Here is a 23447-nt window from a genome sequence, read left to right on the forward strand (position 1 = left end):
CCATGGAGCAAGTTTGCCTGTGTGTAAGTATAAACATGTTTACTTCTACTCACCACTGAGTATGGTTGCCTGTGTGTGAGGGGAGACTTGTTTATCTCTGCTCACCAGTCAGTATGTTTACCAGTGTGTGAGTGCACAATTGTTTACCTCTAATCACCAGGGACTATTTTTTCCAGTTTATGAGTGCACACTTGTTTACCTTGGGTCACTAGTGATTATTTTTTACCTGTGTGTGAGTGCACACTTGTTTGCATCTGCTCACCAGTAAGTATACCAGTGTGTGAATGCACCCTTCTTTACCTCTACTCACCAGTGAGAATGTTTATCTGTGTGAGTGCACACTTGTTTATCTCTGCTCACCAGTGAACATTATATTTACCAGTGTGTGAGTGCACACTTGTTCACTTCTTCTCACCAGTGAGTATTTTTACCTGTGTGTGCACACACTTGTTTACCTCTGCTCGCCAGTATTTTTTCCAGTGTGTGAGTGCACGATTCTTTACTTCTCCTCTCCAGTGAGTATTTTTATCTGTGTGAGTGCACACTTGTTTACCTGTGCTCACCAGTATTTGTTTGGCTGTGTGCAAGTGCACACTTATTTACCTCTGCTCACCAGTGAGTATTTTCCCTGGGTGTTAGTGCACACTTGTTTACCTCTGCTAATCAGTGAGTACACCTGTGTGTGGGTGCACACTTGTTTACCTCTGCTCACCAATAAGTAGGTTTACCAGTGTGTGAGTGCACACCTGTTAACCTCTGTTCGCCAGTATGTTTACCAGTAGGTGAGTTCACACTTGTTTACCTCTGCTCACCAGTGAGTATTTTCAACTGTGTGAGAGTGCACACTTGTTTACACCTGCCCAGCAGTGAGTATGTTTATCTGTGTGAGTGCACATCTGTTTACCTGTGCCCACCAGTGAGTACTTCTACCTGTGTGTAAGTGCACACTTGTTTACTTCTGCACACCAGTGGGTAGGTTGCATGTGTGTGAGTGCACACTTGTTTAACTCTCGTCACCAGTGAGGATACCTGTGTGTGAGAGCACATTTGTTTACCTCTGCTCACCAGTGAGTATGTTTACCTGTGTGTGAGCGAACAATTGTTTACCTGTGCTCGCCAGTATTTTTACCAGCAGGTGTGTGAACACTTGTTTACCGCTGCTCACCAGTGAGTATTTTTTACCTGTGTGTGGGCACACTTGTTTACCTCTGCCCTCCAGTGAGTATTTTTACCTGTGTGTGTGTGTGCGCACTTGTTTACCTCTGCTCACCAATGTCTACTTTTACCTGTGTGTGTGTGTGTGTGTGTGTGTGTGTACACTTGTTTACCTCTGCTCACCAGTGAGTATTTTTACCAGTGTGTGAGTGCACACTTGTTCACTTCTGCTTGTCAGTCAGTATTTTTACCTGTCTGTGCACACACTTGTTTACCACTGCTCACCAGTATTTTGTCCTGTGTGTGAGTGCACAATTCTTTACTTCTTCTATCCAGTGAGTATTTTTATCTGTGTGTGAGTGCACACTTGCTTACCTCTGCTCACAAGTGAGTATAACTGTGGGTGAGTGCACACTTGTTTGCGTCTGCTCACCAGTAAGTATACCTGTGTGTGAGTGCACCTTTCTTTACCTCTACTCACCAGTGAGTATGTTTATCTGTGTGAGTGCACACTTGTTTACCTCTGCTCACCAGGGAGAATTTTTACCAGTGTGTGAATGCACACTGGTTCACTTCTGCTCACCAGTTAGTATTTTTACCTGTGTGTGCACAAACCTGTTTACCTCTGCTCGCCAGTATTTTTTCCTGTGTGTGAGTGCACAATTCTTTACTTCTCCTCTCCAGTGAGTATTTTTATCTGTGTGTGACTGCACACTTGTTTACCTCTGCTCACAAGTGAGTATAACTGTGGGTGGGTGCATACTTGTTTGCCTCTGCTCACCAGTAAGTACACCTGTGTGTGAGTGCACCCTTCTTTACCTCTACTCACCAGTGAGTATGTTTATCTGTGTGAGTGCACACTTGTTTACCTCTGCTCACCAGGGAGAATTTTTACCAGTGTGTGAATGCACACTGGTTCACTTCTGCTCACCAGTTATTATTTTTACCTGTGTGTGCACAAACCTGTTTACCTCTGCTCGCCAGTATTTTTTCCTGTGTGTGAGTGCACAATTCTTTACTTCTCCTCTCCAGTGAGTATTTTTAACAGTGTGTGTGACTGCACACTTGTTTACCTCTGCTCACAAGTGAGTATAACTGTGGGTGGGTGCATACTTGTTTGCCTCTGCTCACCAGTAAGTATACCTGTGTGTGAGTGCACCCTTCTTTACCTCTACTCACCAGTGAGTATGTTTATCTGTGTGAGTGCACACTTGTTTACCTCTGCTCGCCAGTGAGTATGTTTACCAGTGTGTGAGTGCACACTTCTTTACCTCTGCTCGCCAGTATGTTTACCAGCAGGTGTGTGAACACTTGTTTACCTTTGCTCACCAGTGAGTATTTTATACCAGTGTGTGAGTGTACAGTGGTTGACCTTCGCTCACTAGTGAGTAAGTTTACCAGTGTGTGAGTGCACATTTGTTTAACTCTGCTCACCAGTGAGTATTTTTACCAGTGTGTGAGTGCACACTTGTTTACCTCTGCTCGCAAGTATGTTTACCAGCAGGTGAGTGCACACTTGTTTACCGCTGCTCACCAGTGAGTATTTTTTACCTGTGTGTGAGTGCACACTTGTTTACTTCTGCCCTCCAGTGAGTATGTTTACCTGTGTGTGTGTGTGCACACTTGTTTACCTCTGCTCATCAATGTGTATTTTTACCTGTGTGTGTGTGTGTGTGTGTGCACTTGTTTACCTCTACTCACCAGTGAGTATTTTTACCTGTCTGTGAGCGCACACTTTTTTACCTCTGTTCACCAGTGACTATGTTTACCAGTGTGTGAGTGCACACTTCTTTACCTCTGTTCGCCAGAATGTTTACCAGTAGGTGAGTGCACACTTGTTTACCTCTGCTCACCAATGAGTCTTTTTTCCTGTGTGTGTGTTCACATTTCTTTACCTCTACTCACCAGTGAATATTTTTACCTGTCTCTGAGTGCACATTTGTTTACCTCTGCTCACCAGTGAGTATCTTTACCAGTGTATGAGCACACACTTGTTTACGTCTGCACACCAGGGAGTACTTTTACCTGTGTGTGACTACACACTTGTTTACCTCTGATCACCAGGGAGTATTTTTACCAATGTATGAGTTCACACTTGTTTACTTCTGCTCATCACTGAGAATGTTTGCCTGTGTGTGAATGCACTCTTCTTTATCTCTGCTTACCAGAATTATTACCTGTGTGTGATTGCACACTTGAGTACCCATGCCAAGTGAGTATGTTTACCTGTGTGTGATTGCACACTTGTTTACCTTTGCTCACCAGTGAGTATGTTTACCTGTGTGTGAGTGAACACTTGTTTACCTCCGCTCATCAATGAGTATTTTTACCTGTGTGGGAGTGTGCACTTGTTTACCTCTGCCCAGTGAATATGTTTACCCGTGTGTGAGTGCACACTTGTTTACATCTGCTCACCAGTCAGTATGTTTACCAGTGTGTGAGTGCACACTTGTTTACCTCTGATCACCAGGGAGTATTTTTACCAGTCTATGAGTGCAGACTTGTTTATTTCTGCTCACTATTGAGCATGTTTGCCGGTGTGAGTGCACACTTCTTTACCTCTGCTCACCAGTGGGTATACATGTGTGTGAGTGCACATTTGTTTACCACTGTTCTCCAATGAGTATGTTTATCAGTGTGTAAATGCACACTTGTTTACCTCTGCACACCAGTGAGTAGTTTGCCTGTGTGTGAGTGCACACTTGTTTACCTCTGCTCACCAGTGAGTATTTCTACCAGAGTGTGAGTGCACACTGCTTTACCTTTGCTCACCAGTGATTATGTTTTTCAGGGTATGAGTGCACACTTGTTTACCTTTGCACACCAGTGAGTATTTTATACCAGTGTGTGAGTGTACAATGGTTTACCTTTGCTCACTAGTGAGTATGTTTACCTGTGTGTGAGTGCACATTTGTTTACCTCTGCTCACCAATGAGTATGTTTACCAGTGTATGAGTTCACACTTGTTTACTTCTGCTCATCACTGAGAATGTTTGCCTGTGTGTGAATGCACACTTCTTTATCTCTGCTTACCAGAATTATTACCTGTGTGTGATTGCACACTTGAGTACCCATGCCAAGTGAGTATGTTTACCTGTGTGTGATTGCACACTTGTTTACCTTTGCTCACCAGTGAGTATGTTTGCCTGTGTGTGAGTGAACACTTGTTTACCTCCGCTCATCAATGAGTATTTTTACCTGTGTGGGAGTGTGCACTTGTTTACCTCTGCCCAGTGAGTATGTTTACCCGTGTGTGAGTGCACACTTGTTTACATCTGCTCACCAGTCAGTATGTTTACCAGTGTGTGAGTGCACACTTGTTTACCTCTGATCACCAGGGAGTATTTTTACCAGTCTATGAGTGCAGACTTGTTTATTTCTGCTCACCATTGAGCATGTTTGCCGGTGTGAATGCACACTTCTTTACCTCTGCTCACCAGTGGGTATACATGTGTGTGAGTGCACATTTGTTTACCACTGTTCTCCAATGAGTATGTTTACCAGTGTGTAAATGCACACTTGTTTACCTCTGCACACCAGTGAGTAGTTTGCCTGTGTGCGAGTGCACACTTATTTAACCTCTGCTCACCAGTGAGTATTTCTACCAGAGTGTGAGTGCACACTGCTTTACCTTTGCTCACCAGTGAGTATGTTTTTCAGGGTATGAGTGCACAATTGTTTACCTTTGCACACCAGTGAGTTTTTTATACCAGTGTGTGAGTGTACACTGGTTTACCTTTGCTCACTAGTGAGTATGTTTACCTGTGTGTGAGTGCACATTTGTTTATCTCTGCTCACCAGTGAGTATGTTTACCAGTGTGTGAGTGCACACTTATTTACCTCTGCTCGACAGTATGCTTACCAGCAGTTGAGTGCACACTTGTTTACCTCTGATCACCATGGAGTATTTTTTACCAGAGTGTGAGTGCACACTTGTTTACCTCTGCCCACCAGTGAGTATTTTTACCTGTGTGTGGGTGCACAATTGTTCACCTCTGCTCTCCAATGTGTATTTTTACCTGTGTGTCTGTGTGTATACACTTGTTTACCTCTGCTCACCAGTGAGTATTTTACCTGTCTGTGAGCGCACACTTTTTTACCTCTGTTCACCAGTGAGTATGTTTACCAATGTATGAGTGCACACTTGTTTATCTCTGTTCACCAGCATGTCTACCAGTAGGTGAGTGCACACTTGATTAACTCGGCTCACCAGTGAGTATTTTTTTACCTGTGTGTGAGTGCGCACTTGTTTACCTCTTCCCACCAATGAGTATTTTTACCTGTGTGTGTGAGAGCACACTTGTTTACCTCTGCACACCAGTGAGTACTTTAACCAGTGCATGAGCGCACACTTGTTTATCCCTACACACCAGTGAGTACTTTTACCTGTGTGTGTGACTACACACTTGTTTACCTCTGACAACCAGGGGCTATTTGTACCAGTGTATGAGTGCACACTTGTTTACTTCTGCTCACCATGGAGCATGTTTCCCTGTGTGTAAGTATAAACATGTTTACTTCTACTCACCACTGAGTATGTTTGCCTGTGTGTGAGGGGAGACTTGTTTATCTCTGCTCACCAGTCAGTATGTTTACCAGTGTGTGAGTGCACAATTGTTTACCTCTAATCACCAGGGAGTATTTTTTCCAGTGTATGAGTGCACACTTGTTTACCTTGGGTCACTAGTGATTATTTTTTACCTGTGTGTGAGTGCACACTTGTTTGCATCTGCTCACCAGTAAGTATACCAGTGTGTGAGTGCACCCTTCTTTACCTCTACTCACCAGTGAGAATGTTTATCTGTGTAAGTGCACACTTGTTTATCTCTGCTCACAAGTGAACATTATTTTTACCAGTGTGTGAGTGCACACTTGTTCACTTCTTCTCACCAGTGAGTATTTTTACCTGGGTGTGCAAACACTTGTTTACCTCTGCTCGCCAGTATTTTTTCCAGTGTGTGAGTGCACGATTCTTTACTTCTCCTCTCCAGTGAGTATTTTTATCTGTGTGAGTGCACACTTGTTTACCTGTGCTCACCAGTATTTTTTTTGCCTGTGTGCAAGTGCACACTTATTCACCTCTGCTCACCAGTGAGTATTTTCCCTGTGTGTTAGTGCACACTTGTTTACCTCTGCTAATCAGTGAGTACACCTGTGTGTGGGTGCACACTTGTTTACCTCTGCTCACCAATAAGTAGGTTTACCAGTGTGTGAGTGCACACTTGTTAACCTCTGTATGCCAGTATGTTTACCAGTATGTGAGTTCACACTTGTTTACCTCTGCTCACCAGTGAGTATTTTCAACTGTGTGAGAGTGCACACTTGTTTACACCTGCCCAGCAGTGAGTATGTTTATCTGTGTGAGTGCACATCTGTTTACCTGTGCTCACCAGTGAGTACTTTTACCTGTGTGTAAGTGCACACTTGTTTACTTCTGCACGCCAGTGGGTAGGTTGCATGTGTGTGACTGCACACTTGTTAAACTCTCGTCACCAGTGAGGATACCTGTGTGTGAGTGCACATTTGTTTACCTCTGCTCACCAGTGAGTATGTTTACCTGTGTGTGAGCGCACAATTGTTTACCTGTGCTCGCCAGTATGTTTACCAGCAGGTGTGTGAACACTTGTTTACCACTGCTCACCAGTGAGTATTTTTTACCTGTGTGTGTGCACACTTGTTTACCTCTGCCCTCCAGTGAGTATTTTTCCCTGTGTGTTCGTGCGCGCACTTGTTTACCTCTGCTCACCAATGTCTATTTTTACCTGTGTGTGTGTGTGTGTACACTTGTTTACCTCTGCTCACCAGTGAGTATTTTTACCAGTGTGTGAGTGCACACTTGTTCACTTCTGCTTGTCAGTCAGTATTTTTACCTGTCTGTGCACACACTTGTTTACCACTGCTCACCAGTATTTTGTCCTGTGTGTGAGTGCACACTTGCTTACCTCTGCTCACAAGTGAGTATAACTGTGCGTGAGTGCACACTTGTTTGCATCTGCTCACCAGTAAGTATATCTGTGTGTGAGTGCACCTTTCTTTACCTCTACTCACCAGTGAGTATGTTTATCTGTGTGAGTGCACACTTGTTTACCTCTGCCCACCAGGGAGAATTTTTACCAGTGTGTGAATGCACACTGGTTCACTTCTGCTCACCAGTTAGTATTTTTACCTGTGTGTGCACAAACCTGTTTACCTCTGCTCGCCAGTATTTTTTCCTGTGTGTGAGTGCACAATTCTTTACTTCTCCTCTCCAGTGAGTATTTTTATTTGTGTGTGAGTGCATACTTGTTTACCTCTGCTCACAAGTGAGTATAACTGTGGGTGGGTGCATACTTGTTTGCCTCTGCTCACCAGTAAGTATACCTGTGTGTGAGTGCACCCTTCTTTACCTCTACTCACCAGTGAATATGTTTATCTGTGTGAGTGCACACTTGTTTACCTCTGCTCGCCAGTGAGTATGTTTACCAGTGTGTGAGTGCACACTTCTTTACCTCTGCTCGCCAGTATGTTTACCAGCAGGTGTGTGAACACTTGCTTACCTTTGCTCACCAGTGAGTATTTTATACCAGTGTGTGAGTGTACACTGGTTGACCTTCGCTCACTAGTGATTAAGTTTACCAGTGTGTGAGTGCACATTTGTTTAACTTTGCTCAGAAGTGAGTATGTTTACCAGTGTGTGAGTGCACACTTGTTTACCTCTGCTCGCAAGTATGTTTACCAGCAGGTGAGTGCACACTTGTTTACCGCTGCTCACCAGTGAGTATTTTTTACCTGTGTGTGAGTGCACACTTGTTTACCTCTGCCCTCCAGTGAGTATGTTTACCTGTGTGTGTGTGTGCACACTTGTTTACCTCTGCTCATCAATGTGTATTTTTACCTGTGTGTGCGTGTGTGCACTTGTTTACCTCTACTCGACAGTGAGTATTTTTACCTGTCTGTGAGCGCACACTTTTTTACCTCTGTTCACCAGTGAATATATCTACCAGTGTGTGAGTGCACACTTCTTTACCTCTGCTCGCCAGAATGTTAACCAGTAGGTGAGTGCACACTTGTTTACCTCTGCTCACCAATGAGTCTTTTTTCCTGTGTGTGTGTTCACATTTCTTTACCTCTACTCACCAGTGAATATTTTACCTGTCTGTGAGTGCACATTTGTTTACCTTTGCTCACCAGTGAGTATCTTTACCAGTGTATGAGCACACACTTGTTTACGTCTGCACACCAGGGAGTACTTTTACCTGTGTGTGACTACACACTTGTTTACCTCTGATCACCAGGGAGTATTTTTACCAGTGTATGAGTTCACACTTGTTTACTTCTGCTCATCACTGAGAATGTTTGCCTGTGTGTGAGTGCACACTTCTTTATCTCTACTTACCAGAATTATTACCTGTGTGTGATTGCACACTTGAGTACCCATGCCAAGTGAGTATGTTTACCTGTGTGTGATTGCACACTTGTTTACCTTTGCTCACCAGTGAGTATGTTTACCTGTGTGTGAGTGAACACTTGTTTACCTCCGCTCATCAATGAGTATTTTTACCTGTGTGGGAGTGTGCACTTGTTTACCTCTGCCCAGTGAGTATGTTTACCCGTGTGAGAGCGCACACTTGTTTACATCTGCTCACCAGTCAGTATGTTTACCAGTGTGTGAGTGCACACTTGTTTACCTCTGATCACCAGGGAGTATTTTTACCAGTCTATGAGTGCAGACTTGTTTATTTCTGCTCACCATTGAGCATGTTTGCCGGTGTGAGTGCACACTTCTTTACCTCTGCTGACCAGTGGGTTTACATGTGTGTGAGTGCACATTTGTTTACCACTGTTCTCCAATGAGTATGTTTACCAGTGTGTAAATGCACACTTGTTTACCTCTGCACACCAGTGAGTAGTTTGCCTGTGTGTGAGTGCACACTTGTTTACCTCTGCTCACCAGTGAGTATTTCTACCAGAGTGTGAGTGCACACTGCTTTATCTTTGCTCACCAGTGAGTGTGTTTTTCAGGGTATGAGTGCACACTTGTTTACCTTTGCACACCAGTGAGTATTTTATACCAGTGTGTCAGTGTACACTAGTTTACCTTTGCTCACTAGTGAGTATGTTTACCTGTGTGTGAGTGCACATTTGTTTACCTCTGCTCACCAGAGAGTATGTTTACCAGTGTGTGAGTGCACACTTATTTACCTCTGCTCGACAGTATGCTTACCAGCAGGTGAGTGCACACTTGTTTACCTCTGATCACCATGGAGTATTTTTTACCTGTCTGTGAGCGCACACTTTTTTACCTCTGTTCACCAGTGAATATATCTACCAGTGTGTGAGTGCACACTTCTTTACCTCTGCTCGCCAGAATGTTCACCAGTAGGTGAGTGCACACTTGTTTACCTCTGCTCACCAATGAGTCTTTTTTCCTGTGTGTGTGTTCACATTTCTTTACCTCTACTCACCAGTGAATATTTTTACCTGTCTGTGAGTGCACATTTGTTTACCTCTGCTCACCAGTGAGTATCTTTACCAGTGTATGAGCACACACTTGTTTACATCTGCACACCAGGGAGTACTTTTACCTGTGTGTGACTACACACTTGTTTACCTCTGATCACCAGGGAGTATTTTTACCAGTGTATGAGTTCACACTTGTTTACTTCTGCTCATCACTGAGAATGTTTGCCTGTGTGTGAATGCACACTTCTTTATCTCTACTTACCAGAATTATTACCTGTGTGTGATTGCACACTTGAGTACCCATGCCAAGTGAGTATGTTTACCTGTGTGTGATTGCACACTTGTTTACCTTTGCTCACCAGTGAGTATGTTTACCTGTGTGTGAGTGAACACTTGTTTACCTCCACTCATCAATGAGTATTTTTACCTGTGTGGGAGTGTGCACTTGTTTACCTCTGCCCAGTGAGTATGTTTACCCGTGTGTGAGCGCACACTTGTTTACATCTGCTCACCAGTCAGTATGTTTACCAGTGTGTGAGTGCACACTTGTTTACCTCTGATCACCAGGGAGTATTTTTACCAGTCTATGAGTGCAGACTTGTTTATTTCTGCTCACCATTGAGCATGTTTGCCGGTGTGAGTGCACACTTCTTTACCTCTGCTCACCAGTGAGTATACATGTGTGTGAGTGCACATTTGTTTACCACTGTTCTCCAATGAGTATGTTTACCAGTGTGTAAATGCACACTTGTTTACCTCTGCACACCATTGAGTAGTTTGCCTGTGTGTGAATGCACACTTGTTTACCTCTGCTCACCAGTGAGTATTTCTACCAGAGTGTGAGTGCACACTGCTTTATCTTTGCTCACCAGTGAGTATGTTTTTCAGGGTATGAGTGCACACTTGTTTACCTTTGCACACCAGTGAGTATTTTATACCAGTGTGTGAGTGTACACTGGTTTACCTTTGCTCACTAGTGAGTATGTTTACCTGTGTGTGAGTGCACATTTGTTTACCTCTGCTCACCAGAGAGTATGTTTACCAGTGTGTGAGTGCACACTTATTTACCTCTGCTCGACAGTATGCTTACCAGCAGGTGAGTGCACACTTGTTTACCTCCGATCACCATCGAGTATTTTTTACCAGAGTGTGAGTGCACACTTGTTTACCTCTGCCCGCCAGTGAGTATTTTTACCTGTGTGTGGGTGCACAATTGTTCACCTCTGCTCTCCAATGTGTATTTTTACCTGTGTGTCTGTGTATGTGTATACACTTGTTTATCTCTGCTCACCAGTGAGTATTTTACCTGTCTGTGAGCGCACACTTTTTTACCTCTGTTCACCAGTGAGTATGTTTACCAATGTATGAGTGCACACTTGTTTATCTCTGTTCACCAGCATGTCTACCAGTAGGTGAGTGCACACTTGATTAACTCGGCTCACCAGTGAGTATTTTTTACCTGTGTGTGAGTGCGCACTTGTTTACCTCTTCCCACCAATGAGTATTTTTACCTGTGTGTGTGAGAGCACACTTGTTTACTTCTGCACACCAGTGAGTACTTTAACCAGTGCATGAGCGCACACTTGTTTATCCCTGCACACCAGTGAGTACTTTTACCTGTGTGTGTGACTACACACTTGTTTACCTCTGACCACCAGGGGGTATTTTTACCAGTGTATGAGTGCACACTTGTTTACTTCTGCTCACCATGGAGCATGTTTGCTTGTGTGTAAGTATAAACATGTTTACTTCTACTCACCACTGAGTATGTTTGCCTGTGTGTGAGGGGAGACTTGTTTATCTCTGCTCACCAGTCAGTATGTTTACCAGTGTGTGAGTGGACAATTGTTTACCTCTAATCACCAAGGAGTATTTTTTCCAGTGTATGAGTGCACACTTGTTTACCTTGGGTCACTAGTGATTATTTTTTACCTGTGTGTGAGTGCACACTTGTTTGCATCTGCTCACCAGTAAGTATACCAGTGTGTGAGTGCACCCTTCTTTACCTCTTCTCACCAGTGAGAATGTTTATCTGTGTGAGTGCACACTTGTTTATCTCTGCTCACCAGTGAACATTATTTTTACCAGTGTGTGAGTGCACACTTGGTCACTTCTTCTCACCAGTGAGTATTTTTACCTGTGTGTGCACACACTTGTTTACCTCTGCTCGCCAGTATTTTTTCCAGTGTGTGAGTGCACGATTCTTTACTTCTCCTCTCCAGTGAGTATTATTATCTGTGTGAGTGCACACTCGTTTACCTGTGCTCACCAGTATTTTTTTTTCCTGTGTGCAAGTGCACACTTATTTACCTCTGCTCACCAGTGAGTATTTTCCCTGTGTGTTAGTGCACACTTGTTTACCTCTGCTAATCAGTGAGTACACCTGTGTGTGGGTGCACACTTGTTTACCTCTGCTCACCAATAAGTAGGTTTACCAGTGTGTGAGTGCACACTTGTTAACCTCTGTTCGCCAGTATGTTTACCAGTAGGTGAGTTCACACTTGTTTACCTCTGCTCACCAGTGAGTATTTTCAACTGTGTGAGAGTGCACACTTGTTTACACCTGCCCAGCAGTGAGTATGTTTATCTGTGTGAGTGCACATCTGTTTACCTGTGCTCACCAGTGAGTACTTTTACCTGTATGGAAGTGCACACTTGTTTACTTCTGCACGCCAGTAGGTAGGTTGCATGTGTGTGAGTGCACACTTGTTTAACTCTCGTCACCAGTGAGGATACCTGTGTGTGAGCGCACATTTGTTTACCTCTGCTCACCAGTGAGTATGTTTACCTGTGTGTAAGCGCACAATTGTTTACCTGTGCTCGCCAGTATGTTTACCAGCAGGTGTGTGAACACTTGTTTACCGCTGCTCACCAGTGAGTATTTTTTACCTGTGTGTGTGCACACTTGTTTACCTCTGCCCTCCAGTGAGTATTTTTACCTGTGTGTGTGTGTGTGCGCACTTGTTTACCTCTGCTCACCAATGTCTATTTTTTCCTGTGTGTGTGTGTACACTTGTTTACCTCTGCTCACCAGTGAGTATTTTTACCAGTGTGTGAGTGCACACTTGTTCACTTCTGCTTGTCAGTCAGTATTTTTACCTGTCTGTGCACACACTTGTTTACCACTGCTCACCAGTATTTATTCCTGTGTGCGAGTGCACAATTCTTTACTTCTCCTATCCAGTGAGTATTTTTATCTGTGTGTGAGTGCACACTTGCTTACCTCTGCTCACAAGTGAGTATAACTGTGGGTGAGTGCACACTTGTTTGCATCTGCTCACCAGTAAGTATACCTGTGTGTGAGTGTACCTTTCTTTACCTCTACTCACCAGTGAGTATGTTTATCTGTGTGAGTGCACACTTGTTTACCTCTGCTCACCAGGGAGAATTTTTACCAGTGTGTAAATGCACACTGGTTCACTTCTGCTCACCAGTTAGTATTTTTACCTGTGTGTGCACAAACCTGTTTACCTCTGCTCGCCAGTATTTTTTCCTGTGTGTGAGTGCACAATTATTTACTTCTCCTCTCCAGTGAGTATTTTTATCTGTGTGTGACTGCACACTTGTTTACCTCTGCTCACAAGTGAGTATAACTGTGGGTGGGTGCATACTTGTTTGCCTCTGCTCACCAGTAAGTATACCTGTGTGTGAGTGCACCCTTCTTTACCTCTACTCACCAGTGAGTATGTTTATCTGTGTGAGTGCACACTTGTTTACTTGTGCTCACCAGTGATTATTTTTGCCTGTGTGTAAGTGCACACCTATTTACCTCTGCTCACCAGTGAGTATTTTCCCTGTGTGTTAGTGCACACCTGTTTACCTCTGCTAATCAGTGAGTACACCGGTGTGGGTGCACACTTGTTTACCTCTGCTCACCAATAAGTATGTTTACCAGTGTTTGAGTGCAAACTTGTTTACCTCTGTTCGCCAGTATGTTTACCAGTAGGTGAATGCACACTTGTTTACCTCTGCTTACCAGTGAGTTTTTTCACCTGTGTGAGAGTGCACACTTGTTTACATCTGCCCAGCAGTGAGTATTTTTATCTATCTGTGTGAGTTCACATTTGTTTACCTGTGCTCGCCAGTGAGTATTTTTACCTATGTGTAAGTGCAGACTTGTTTTCCTCTGCACACCAGTGAGTAGGTTGCCTGTGTGTGAGTGCACACTTGTTTAACTCTCCTCACCAGTGAGGTTACCTGTGTGTGAGTGCACATTTATTTACCTCTGCTCACCAGTGAGTATGTTTACCAGTGTGTGAGTGCACACTTCTTTACCTCTGCTCGCCAGTATGTTTACCAGCAGGTGAGTGAACACTTGTTTACCACTGTTTACCAATAAGTATTTGTTACCTGTGTGTGAGTGCACACTGGTTTACCTGTGCTCACCAGTGAGTATTTTATACCAGTGTGTGAATGTACAATGGTTTACCTTCGCTCAGTAGTGAGTATGTTTACCTATGTGTGAATGCGCATTTGTTTAACTCTGCTCACCAGTGAGTATGTTTACCAGTGTGTGAGTGCACACTTGTTCACTTCTGCTTGTCAGTCAGTATTTTTACCTGTCTGTGCACACACTTGTTTACCACTGCTCACCAGTATTTTTTCCTGTGTGTGAGTGCACAATTCTTTACTTCTCCTCTCCAGTGAGTATTTTTATCTGTGTGTGAGTGCACACTTGCTTACCTCTGCTCACAAGTGAGTATAACTGTGGGTGAGTGCACACTTGTTTGCATCTGCTCACCAGTAAGTATACCTGTGTGTGAGTGCACCTTTCTTTACCTCTACTCACCAGTGAGTATGTTTATCTGTGTAAGTGCACACTTGTTTACCTCTGCTCCCCAGTGAGTATTTTTACCAGTGTGTGAATGCACACTGGTTTACTTCTGCTCACCAGTTAGTATTTTTACCTGTGTGTGCACAAACCTGTTTACCTCTGCTCACCAGTATTTTTTCCTGTGTGTGAGTGCACAATTCTTTACTTCTCCTCTACAGTGAGCATTTTTATCTGTGTGTGAGTGCACACTTGTTTACCTCTGCTCACAAGTGAGTATAACTGTGTGTGAGTGCATACTTGTTTGCCTCTGCTCACCAGTAAGTATACCTGTGTGTGAGTGCACCCTTCTTTACCTCTACTCACCAGTGAGTATGTTTATCTGTGTGAGTGCACACTTGTTTACCTGTGCTCACCAGTGATTGTTTTGGCCTGTGTGTAAGTGCACACTTATTTACCTCTGCTCACCAGTGAGTATTTTCCCTGTGTGTTAGTGCACACCTGTTTACCTCTGCTAATCAGTGAGTACACCGGTGTGGGTGCACACTTGTTTACCTCTGCTCACCAATAAGTAGGTTTACCAGTGTGTGAGTGCAAACTTTTTTACCTCTGTTCGCCAGTATGTTTACCAGTAGATGAATGCACACTTGTTTACCTCTGCTCACCAGTGAGTATTTTCACATGTGTGAGAGTGCACACTTGTTTACATCTGCCCAGCAGTGAGTATTTTTATCTGTGTGAGTGCACATTTGTTTACCTGTGCTCACCAGTGAGTATTTTCACCTGTGTGTAAGTGCAGACTTGTTTACCTCTCCTCACCAGTGAGGTTACCTGTGTGTGAGTGCACATTTGTTTACCTCTGCTCACCAGTGAGTATGTTTACCAGTGTGTGAGTGCACACTTCTTTACCTCCGCTCGCCAGTATGTTTACTAGCAGGTGAGTGAACACTTGTTTACCGCTGTTCACTAATGAGTATTTGTTACCTGTGTGTGAGTGCACACTGGTTTACCTGTGCTCACCAGTGAGTATTTTATACCAGTGTGTGAGTGTACAATGGTTTACCATCACTCACTAGTGAGTATGTTTACCTGTGTGTAAATGCACATTTGTTTAACTCTGCTCACCAGTGAGTATGTTTACCAGTGTGTGTGCACACTTGTTTACCTCTGCTCTCCAATCTGTTTACTAGCAAGTGAGTGCACACTTGTTTACGGCTGCTCACCAGTGAGTATTTTTTACCTGTGTGTGAGCGCACACTTGTTTACTTCTGCCCTCCAGTGAGTATTTTTACCTGTACGTGTGTACACTTGTTTACTTCTGCCCTCCAGTGAGTATTTTTACCTGTGTGTGTGTGCACACTTGTTTACCTCTGCTCACCAATGTGTATTTTTACCTGTGTGTGTATAATTGTTTACCCCTGCTCACCAGTGAGTGTTTTTACCAGTGTGTGAGTGCACACTTGTTCACTTCTGCTCCTCAGTGAGTATTTTTACCTGTCTGTGCACACACTTGTTTACCACTGCTTGCCAGTATTTATTCCTGTGTGTGGGTGCACAATTCTTTACTTCTCCTCTCCAGTGAGTATTTTTATCTGTGGGTGAGTGCACACTTGTTTGCATCTACTCACCAGTGAGTATGTTTGTCTGTGTGAGTGCACACTTGTTTACCTCTGCTCACCAGTGAGTATTTGTAAAAGTGTGTGAGTGCACACTTGTTCACCTCTGCTCACCAGTAAATATTTTTACCTGTGTGTGCACACACTTGTTTACCTCTGCTCGCCAGTATTTTTTCCTGTGTGTGAGTGCACAATTCTTTACTTCTCCTCTCCAGTGAGTATTTTTATCGTGTGTGAGTGCACACTTGTTCACCTCTGCTCACAAGTGAGTACAACTGTGAGTGAGTGCACACTTGTTTGCCTCTGCTCACCAGTAAGTATACCTGTGTGTGAGTGCACCCTTCTTTATCTCTACTCACCAGTGAGTATGTTTATCTGTGTGAGTGCACATTTGTTTACCTGTGCTCACCAGTGATTATTTTTGCCTGTGTGTAAGTGCACACTTATTTACCTCTGCTCACCAGTGATTATTTTCCCTGTGTGTTAGTGCACACTTGTTTACCTCTGCTAATCAGTGAGTACACCTGTGTGTGGGTGCACACTTGTTTACCTCTGCTCACCAATAAGTAGGTCTATCAGTGTGTGAGTGCACACTTGTTTACCTCTGTTCGCCAGTATGTTTACCAGTAGGTGAGGGCACACTTGTTTACCTCTGCTCACAAGTGAGTATTTTCACCTGTGTGAGAGTGCACACTTGTTTACCTCTGCCCAGCAATTAATATGTTTATCTGTGTGAGTGCACATCTGTTTACCTGTGCTCACCAGTGAGTTTTTTTACCTGTGTGTAAGTGCACACTAGTTTACGTCTGCACACCAGTGAGTAGTTGTCTGAGTGCACACTTGTTTAACTCTCCTCCCCAGTGAGGATACCTGTGTTTAAGTGTACATTTGTTTACCTGTGATTACCAGTGAGTATGTTTACCAGAGTGTGAGTGCACACTTCTTTACCTCTGCTCACCAGTATGTTTACCAGCAGGTGTGTGAACATGTGTGTGAGTGCACATTTGTTTACCACTGTTCTCCAATGAGTATGTTTACCAGTGTGTAAATGCACACTTGTTTACCTCTGCACACCAGTGAGTAGTTTGCCTGTGTGTGTGAGTGCACACTTGTTTACCTCTGCTCACCAGTGAGTATTTCTACCAGAGTGTGAGTGCACACTGCTTTACCTTTGCTCACCAGTAAGCATGTTTACATTGTATGAGGGCACACTTGTTTACCTTTGCTCACCAGTGAGTATGTTATACCAGTGGGTGAGTGTACACTGGTTTACCTTTGCTCACTAGTGAGTATGTTTACCTGTGTGTGACCGCACATTTGTTTACCTCTGCTCACCAGTGAGTATGTTTACCAGTGCGTGAGTGCACACTTGTTTACCTCTGCTCGCCAGTATGTTTACCAGCAGGTGAGTGCACACTTGTTTACCACTGCTCACCAGTGAGTATGTTTACCTGTGTGTGAGTGCACACTTGTTTACCTCCGCTCATCAATGAGTATTTTTACCTGTGTGGGAGTGTGCACTTGTTTACCTCTGCCCACCAGTGAGTATTTCTACCCATGTGTGAGTGCACACTTGTTTACATCTGCTCACCAGTCAGTATGTTTACCAGTGTGTGAGTGCACACTTGTTTACCTCTGATCACCAGGTAGTATTTTTACCAGTCTATGAGTGCAGACTTGTTTATTTCTGCTCACCATTGTGCATGTTTGCCTGTGTGTGAGTGCACACTTCTTTACCTCTGCTCACCAGTGGGTATACATGTGTGTGAGTGCACATTTGTTTACCACTGTTCTCCAATGAGTATGTTTACCAGTGTGTAAATGCACACTTGTTTACCTCTGCACACCAGTGAGTATGTTTACCAATGTATGAATGCACACTTGTTTATCTCTGCTCACCAGCATGTTTACCAGTAGGTGAGTGCACACTTGATTAACTCTGCTCAGCAGTGCGTATTTTTTACCTTTGTGTGAGTGCGCACTTGTTTACCTCTTCCCACCAATGAGTATTTTTACCTGTGTGTGAGTGCACACTTGTTTACCTCTGCACACCAGTCAGTACTTTAACCAGTGTATGAGCACACACTTGTTTATCTCTGCACACCAGTGAGTACTTTTACCTGTGTGTGACTGCACACGTGTTTACCTCTGATCATGTCAGGGAGACCAGATCCTCGGGCCTGCACATGTTCCCATCATGTCCACCACTAGACAGCTCCAAAACTCCAATAGATATACCACAGAGCCTGAGAGAGTCCAAGTGGGGGAAAAGGGGATTAGATAGGGAACAGCTGGGAAGGAGACCTGTAGGAAGCAAGAGGTTAAACAACACAATGTCAAGATATATTAACATTGACTTTCAATAGACTATGGTGCTAAGAATTCTTAAACTGTAATCATTGATAACTTAGGACATGACTATAAGTAGGCCTCAAGAAATCTAGGTACCTGGAAAAATGAAGAATGGGTTAATACAATGTTTCATTTGAGCTTTTCAGGAAATATCATATACTGTCTAGAATACAAGAACCTTCTTCAAAATAGTTTCAGAATAAACATTGCATTTTTACAGGAGGACAAGGGCTATCTGAAAATTCCATGAAAAAACAACAGGAAATGTACTAGGAGCTTAATTAGCACAAAGAATGACGCACTTTGAATTAAGCGTTTCGAGAAAACCAAAAGCTCAGGATAAATGTGTGCACCTCAACAAACACTGCACACCCAAGTATTCAATGCCAAGAAAAGATCGCGTGCACAGCCTATCTGAAAATCAAGAGTTTACTGCCAGAAAAGAATTGCGCACCTTGCTGCCGATTCGAAGTTTCTCAATGCTAATGTCATGAAATGATTGCGCACACTGCCGATCTGAATGTCAAGAGTTTTTATGTCCGGAAATGACTTACGCACCTTGCCAATTCGAAATACACAATGCAAATATCATGAAATGATTGCGCAGACTGTTGCCGATCTGAATGTCAGAGTTAAATGCCAGGAAATGAAATGCACACCTTACCGATTCGAAATACACAATGCAAATATCATGAAATGATTGCGCAGACTGTTGCCGATCTGAATGTCAGAGTTAAATGCCAGGAAATGAAACGCGCACCTTACCGATTCGAAATACACAATGCAAATATCATGAAATGATCACACAGACTGTTGCCGATCTGAATGTCAAAGTTAAATGCCAGGAAATGAATCGCGCACCTTGCCGATTCGAAATACACAATGCAACTATCATGAAACGATCGCTCACACTGTTTCGGATCTGAATGTCAAAGTTAAATGCCAGGAAATGAATTGCGCACCTTGCTAATTCGAAATACACAATGCAATATCATGAAACAATCGTACACACTGTTGCCGATCTGAATGTCAAAGTTAAATGCCAAGAAATGAATCGCGCACCTGGCCGATTCGAAATACACAATGCAAATATCATGAAATGATCGCGCACACTGTTGCTGATCTGAATGTCAAGAATCATATCCCAGAATTGAATCGCGCACCTTGCCGATTCAAACAAGAATATGTAAATGTCATGAAAACACAATCACGCACACAAGGAGTTTCTCAACTAGGCCCAAAAACTAGAATGTCTTTGAAAAAGGGGGTCGGGTGCCCAGCCCGACCTCCGCCTTACTGCACTGCTAAAGGATCGTTAATATAATGAGGGCAGGCCTGGAAATATCATTGTAGGCCTCTGGAACCGGAGCTCAGGAAGTTGCTGCTGCCCTGCACCGGGACCTCAGAATAGTGAGCACGCGGAGCTGGGCTGACTCCCTTACATAGAGTCAAGCCCAGCCCACAGACCACACCCAATCATGGGACAGGGAAAGCTTCTAGAAGGTCCTAGAAAGGGACCACACCCTGACACACTCGGTAAGCCTGCAGCAATACCTTGCAAATGAACAGTTATTACAAACATCATTAATAGTGGTTTTCAAGGTTAAAATCTGCAATGCAAAAGGTTAACAAACTGCATATAAACATGATGCATGAATTATGCCTTTGCATAAAGACTGGGTTTTTGCATTTTAGTCGCCCGTAGAGCGCGCACTGTCCTGATGTTGACAGATCACCAGGGAATATTTTTGCCAGTGTATTTGTGCAAACTTGTGTACTTCTGCTCTCCATTGAGCATGTTTGCCTTTGTGTGAGTGTAAACTTGTTTATTTCTGCTCATCACTGAGTACGTTTGCCTGTGTGGGAGTGCACGCTTGTTTATTTCTGCTCACCAGTGGTTATACCTCTGTGTGGGTGCACACTTATTTACCTCTGTTCACCAATGAGTATGTTTACAGGTGTGTGGGTGCACACTTGTTTACCTCTGATCACCAGGGAGTATTTTTACCAGTGTATGAGTGCACATTTGTTTACTTCTGCTCACCATTGAACATGTTTGCCTGTGTGTGATTGTACACTTGTTTACTTCTGCTCACCATTGAGTATATTTGCCTGTGTGTGAGTGCACACTTGTTTACCTCTGCCCACCAGTGGTTGTACCTGTGTGTGAGTGCACACTTGTTTACCACTGTTCACCAATGAGTATGTTTACTAGAATGTGAGTGCACACATGTTTCTTCTGCTCATGATTGAGTATTTTTACCAGTGTGTGATTGCACACTTGTTTACCTGTGCTCCCCTTTGAGTATTTTTACCAGTGTGAGAGTGCAAACTTGTTTACCTCTGCTCACCGCTGAGCATTTTTACCTGTGTGTGAATGCATACTTGTTTACCTCTGCTCACCGGTGAGTATTTTTACCAGTGTGTGAGTGCCCCCTTGTTTGCCTCTACTCACCAATGTGTATATTTACCAGTGTGTGAGTGCACACTTGTTTACTTTGGGTCACCAGAGAGTATTTTTATCTGTGTGTGCATGTACACTTGCTTACCTCTGCTCACCAGTAAGTATTTGTATCTGTGTGTGAGTGCACGCTTGTTTACCTCTGCTCACCAGTGAGTATATTTCCCAGTGTGTGAGAGCATACTTTTTTACTTTGGGTCACTAGTGAGTATTTTTAACTGTGTTTGAGTGCACACTTGTTTACCTCTGTTCACCAGTTAGTATTTTTACCCTTGTGAGTGCACACTTGCTTAGCTCCGCTCACCATTTAGTATGTTTGCCTGTGTCTGAGTGCACACTTGTTTACCTCTGCTCACCATTGAGTATTTTTCCCAGGGTCTTATTGCACACTTGTTTACCTCTGATTACCACTGAGTATTTTTACCAGTATGTGCTTGCACACTTGTTTATCTCTGATCACCAGTGAGTATACCTGTGTGTGAGTGCACACTTGTTTACCTCTACTCACCAGTAAGTATTTTTATCTGTGTGAGTGTTCACTTGTTTACCTCTGCTCACTGGTGAGTATTTTTAGCAGAGTGTGATTGCACACTTGTTTTCCTCTGATCACCAGTGAGGATTTTTACCACTGTGTAATTGCACACTTGTTTATCCATGCTCACCAGTGAGTACTTTTACCAGTGTGTGCGTGCACACTTGTTTATCTGTGTTCATCAGTGAGTACTTTTACCAGTGTGTGAATACACACTGTTTACCTCTGATCACCAGTAAGTATTTTTATCTGTGTGAGTGCACACTTGTTTACCTCTGCTCACCGGTGAGTATTTTTACCAGTGTGTGAGTGCACAAGTGTTTACCACTGTTCACCAATGAGTATGTTTACCAGATTGTGAGTGCACACTTGTTTACCTCTGCGCACCAGAGAGCACCTGTGATCACCTTTCTTCTCCTGTAATTCTTCACCCTTCGTGCAGACCCTGTAGCTGCCACCCTGCAGGCACAGTGGGTGAATGCCACCCGCAGAGTGGACGGTGCCCATGCAAAGCCAACGTGGAAGGCTTCAACTGTGACAGGTGAGCTTGGCAGGCCCTGGGCCACCCCTCCAAACCTCTTGCTTCAACTTCTTTCTCTTTCTCTCTGCCTTTCCTACTCATCCTCCCACTCCCTCCTCCTTTTCATTTTTCTTTCCTTTCTTCGTGCTTTCTTTCTTCCATCCTTCCTGACTTTGTTCAGTTGTTTCCTTCTTTCCATCTATTTATACTTCCTCCTCTACATCTCGCCTTCCTAGTGTCTTCACTTTTCCTACTCTTCCTTCGTCCTTTCCTCCATCTTTCTTTTCTCCCTTCATTCCATCTTTCCTTCCTTCATCTTTCCCTCTTTCCTCTTTCCATTTACATCTGTCCATCATTCCTTTCCCCATCACTACTTCCCTTCATTATTTCTGTCATTTGCATTCCTTCCTTTGTTCATTCTTTCCATCTTTTGACCCTTCCTTTTATATTTACTCCCTTCCCTTCCACTCCTCACATCTTTGTGCTCTTCCTCCACATTTCCTTTGTTTGCTCCTTTTTCCTTCTCTTCTTTTTCCTCCTCCTTCCACATTTATTTGTCACTCCTTTCCCCCATCTACATGTCTTCCCTTCTTCCTTTTCTGTATCATCCTTTCCTTGCTGTCACTGGCCCAGCTGAGGAGCTCTTAGAGTGAAGCTCCCTCCTCTGAGGCCTTCCTGTGTGTCTGAGGCTGAAGGTCTGTCCAGGATGAGCGTGTGGGGTCATCTACATGAAAACATTACAAAGAGTGTATGTGGGGGTCGAGGTGAGGAGCTGTGGCAGGTCCACTGGGCCACAGTTCACAAACTGATGAAACTGTCCAATTCTAAAAGCAGAACAAAATCCTTTATTTGAAGCAAATGATATTGGAATTTGAATAAAAATGTGTTCCGGACTCTCCTCTGCTAGCTGTGAAACTCGGCCTGAGGTTATTGACCTGCTTAACATATTATATATATATTATTCTATGCTTAACATGTTCATAGGTCAGTGCACTGATTAGATGCTTATGGGTCTCTGTTTTATGTATCTATCACAGTAGGTAAGTAATACAATAACTATCTACAAGCATTCACTTTTGAAATATTGAAGGAAAGATAACAGAAAAAAAACTTTGTTATAAAAAATACACATACACATTATCTCCAAATGCTACAACACTTGAAAGTCTGCGTTTCTACAATACAACTTTAAATCTCAATATATTAGCCTCCTTACACATATATGCCTTTTTTAGGTAATCATGTATATATATGTTTATTACTTTACTCCCACTGTAGAAAAAAGAATTCACTCTCTTTCTGATGGACTACTCTGTCTCAATCTAGACCTCTCTCAGTCTACCCTCTGTCTCCACCCTCATTCAAAACCTCATTCTACTACTGTGATCTCCAAAATAACCCTAATAAACTCTTCCCTCCTGTATCTCTCCTTCGACTCATCCCAACCCTCATTCTACTACTACGATCTCCCTAATCCCTTTCTACAGACTCTTCCCTCCTCCATCTCTCCTTTACTCATCCCAAACCTCATCTTACTAGTATGATCTCCCAGTTAATACTTTCTAGATTCTTCATTCTTCTGTCCCTCCATTATTCTA

The 23447-nt window shown here is 43.4% G+C and overlaps 1 protein-coding gene across 1 annotated transcript in view; it reads left to right on the forward strand.

The window, feature by feature from the left end:
• Nucleotides 1-23447, forward strand: part of LAMC3 (laminin subunit gamma 3) — a 527783-nt gene that overhangs the window by 211774 nt on the left and 292562 nt on the right. The window contains exon 7 of the mRNA XM_069237073.1: nt 21772-21870. Coding sequence (XP_069093174.1) covers nt 21772-21870 — 99 coding nt within the window. The remainder of the gene's footprint in view (nt 1-21771; nt 21871-23447) is intronic.

Source organism: Pleurodeles waltl, chromosome 6 (assembly GCF_031143425.1).
Source record: "Pleurodeles waltl isolate 20211129_DDA chromosome 6, aPleWal1.hap1.20221129, whole genome shotgun sequence".
Classification (NCBI taxonomy): Eukaryota; Metazoa; Chordata; class Amphibia; order Caudata; family Salamandridae; genus Pleurodeles; species Pleurodeles waltl.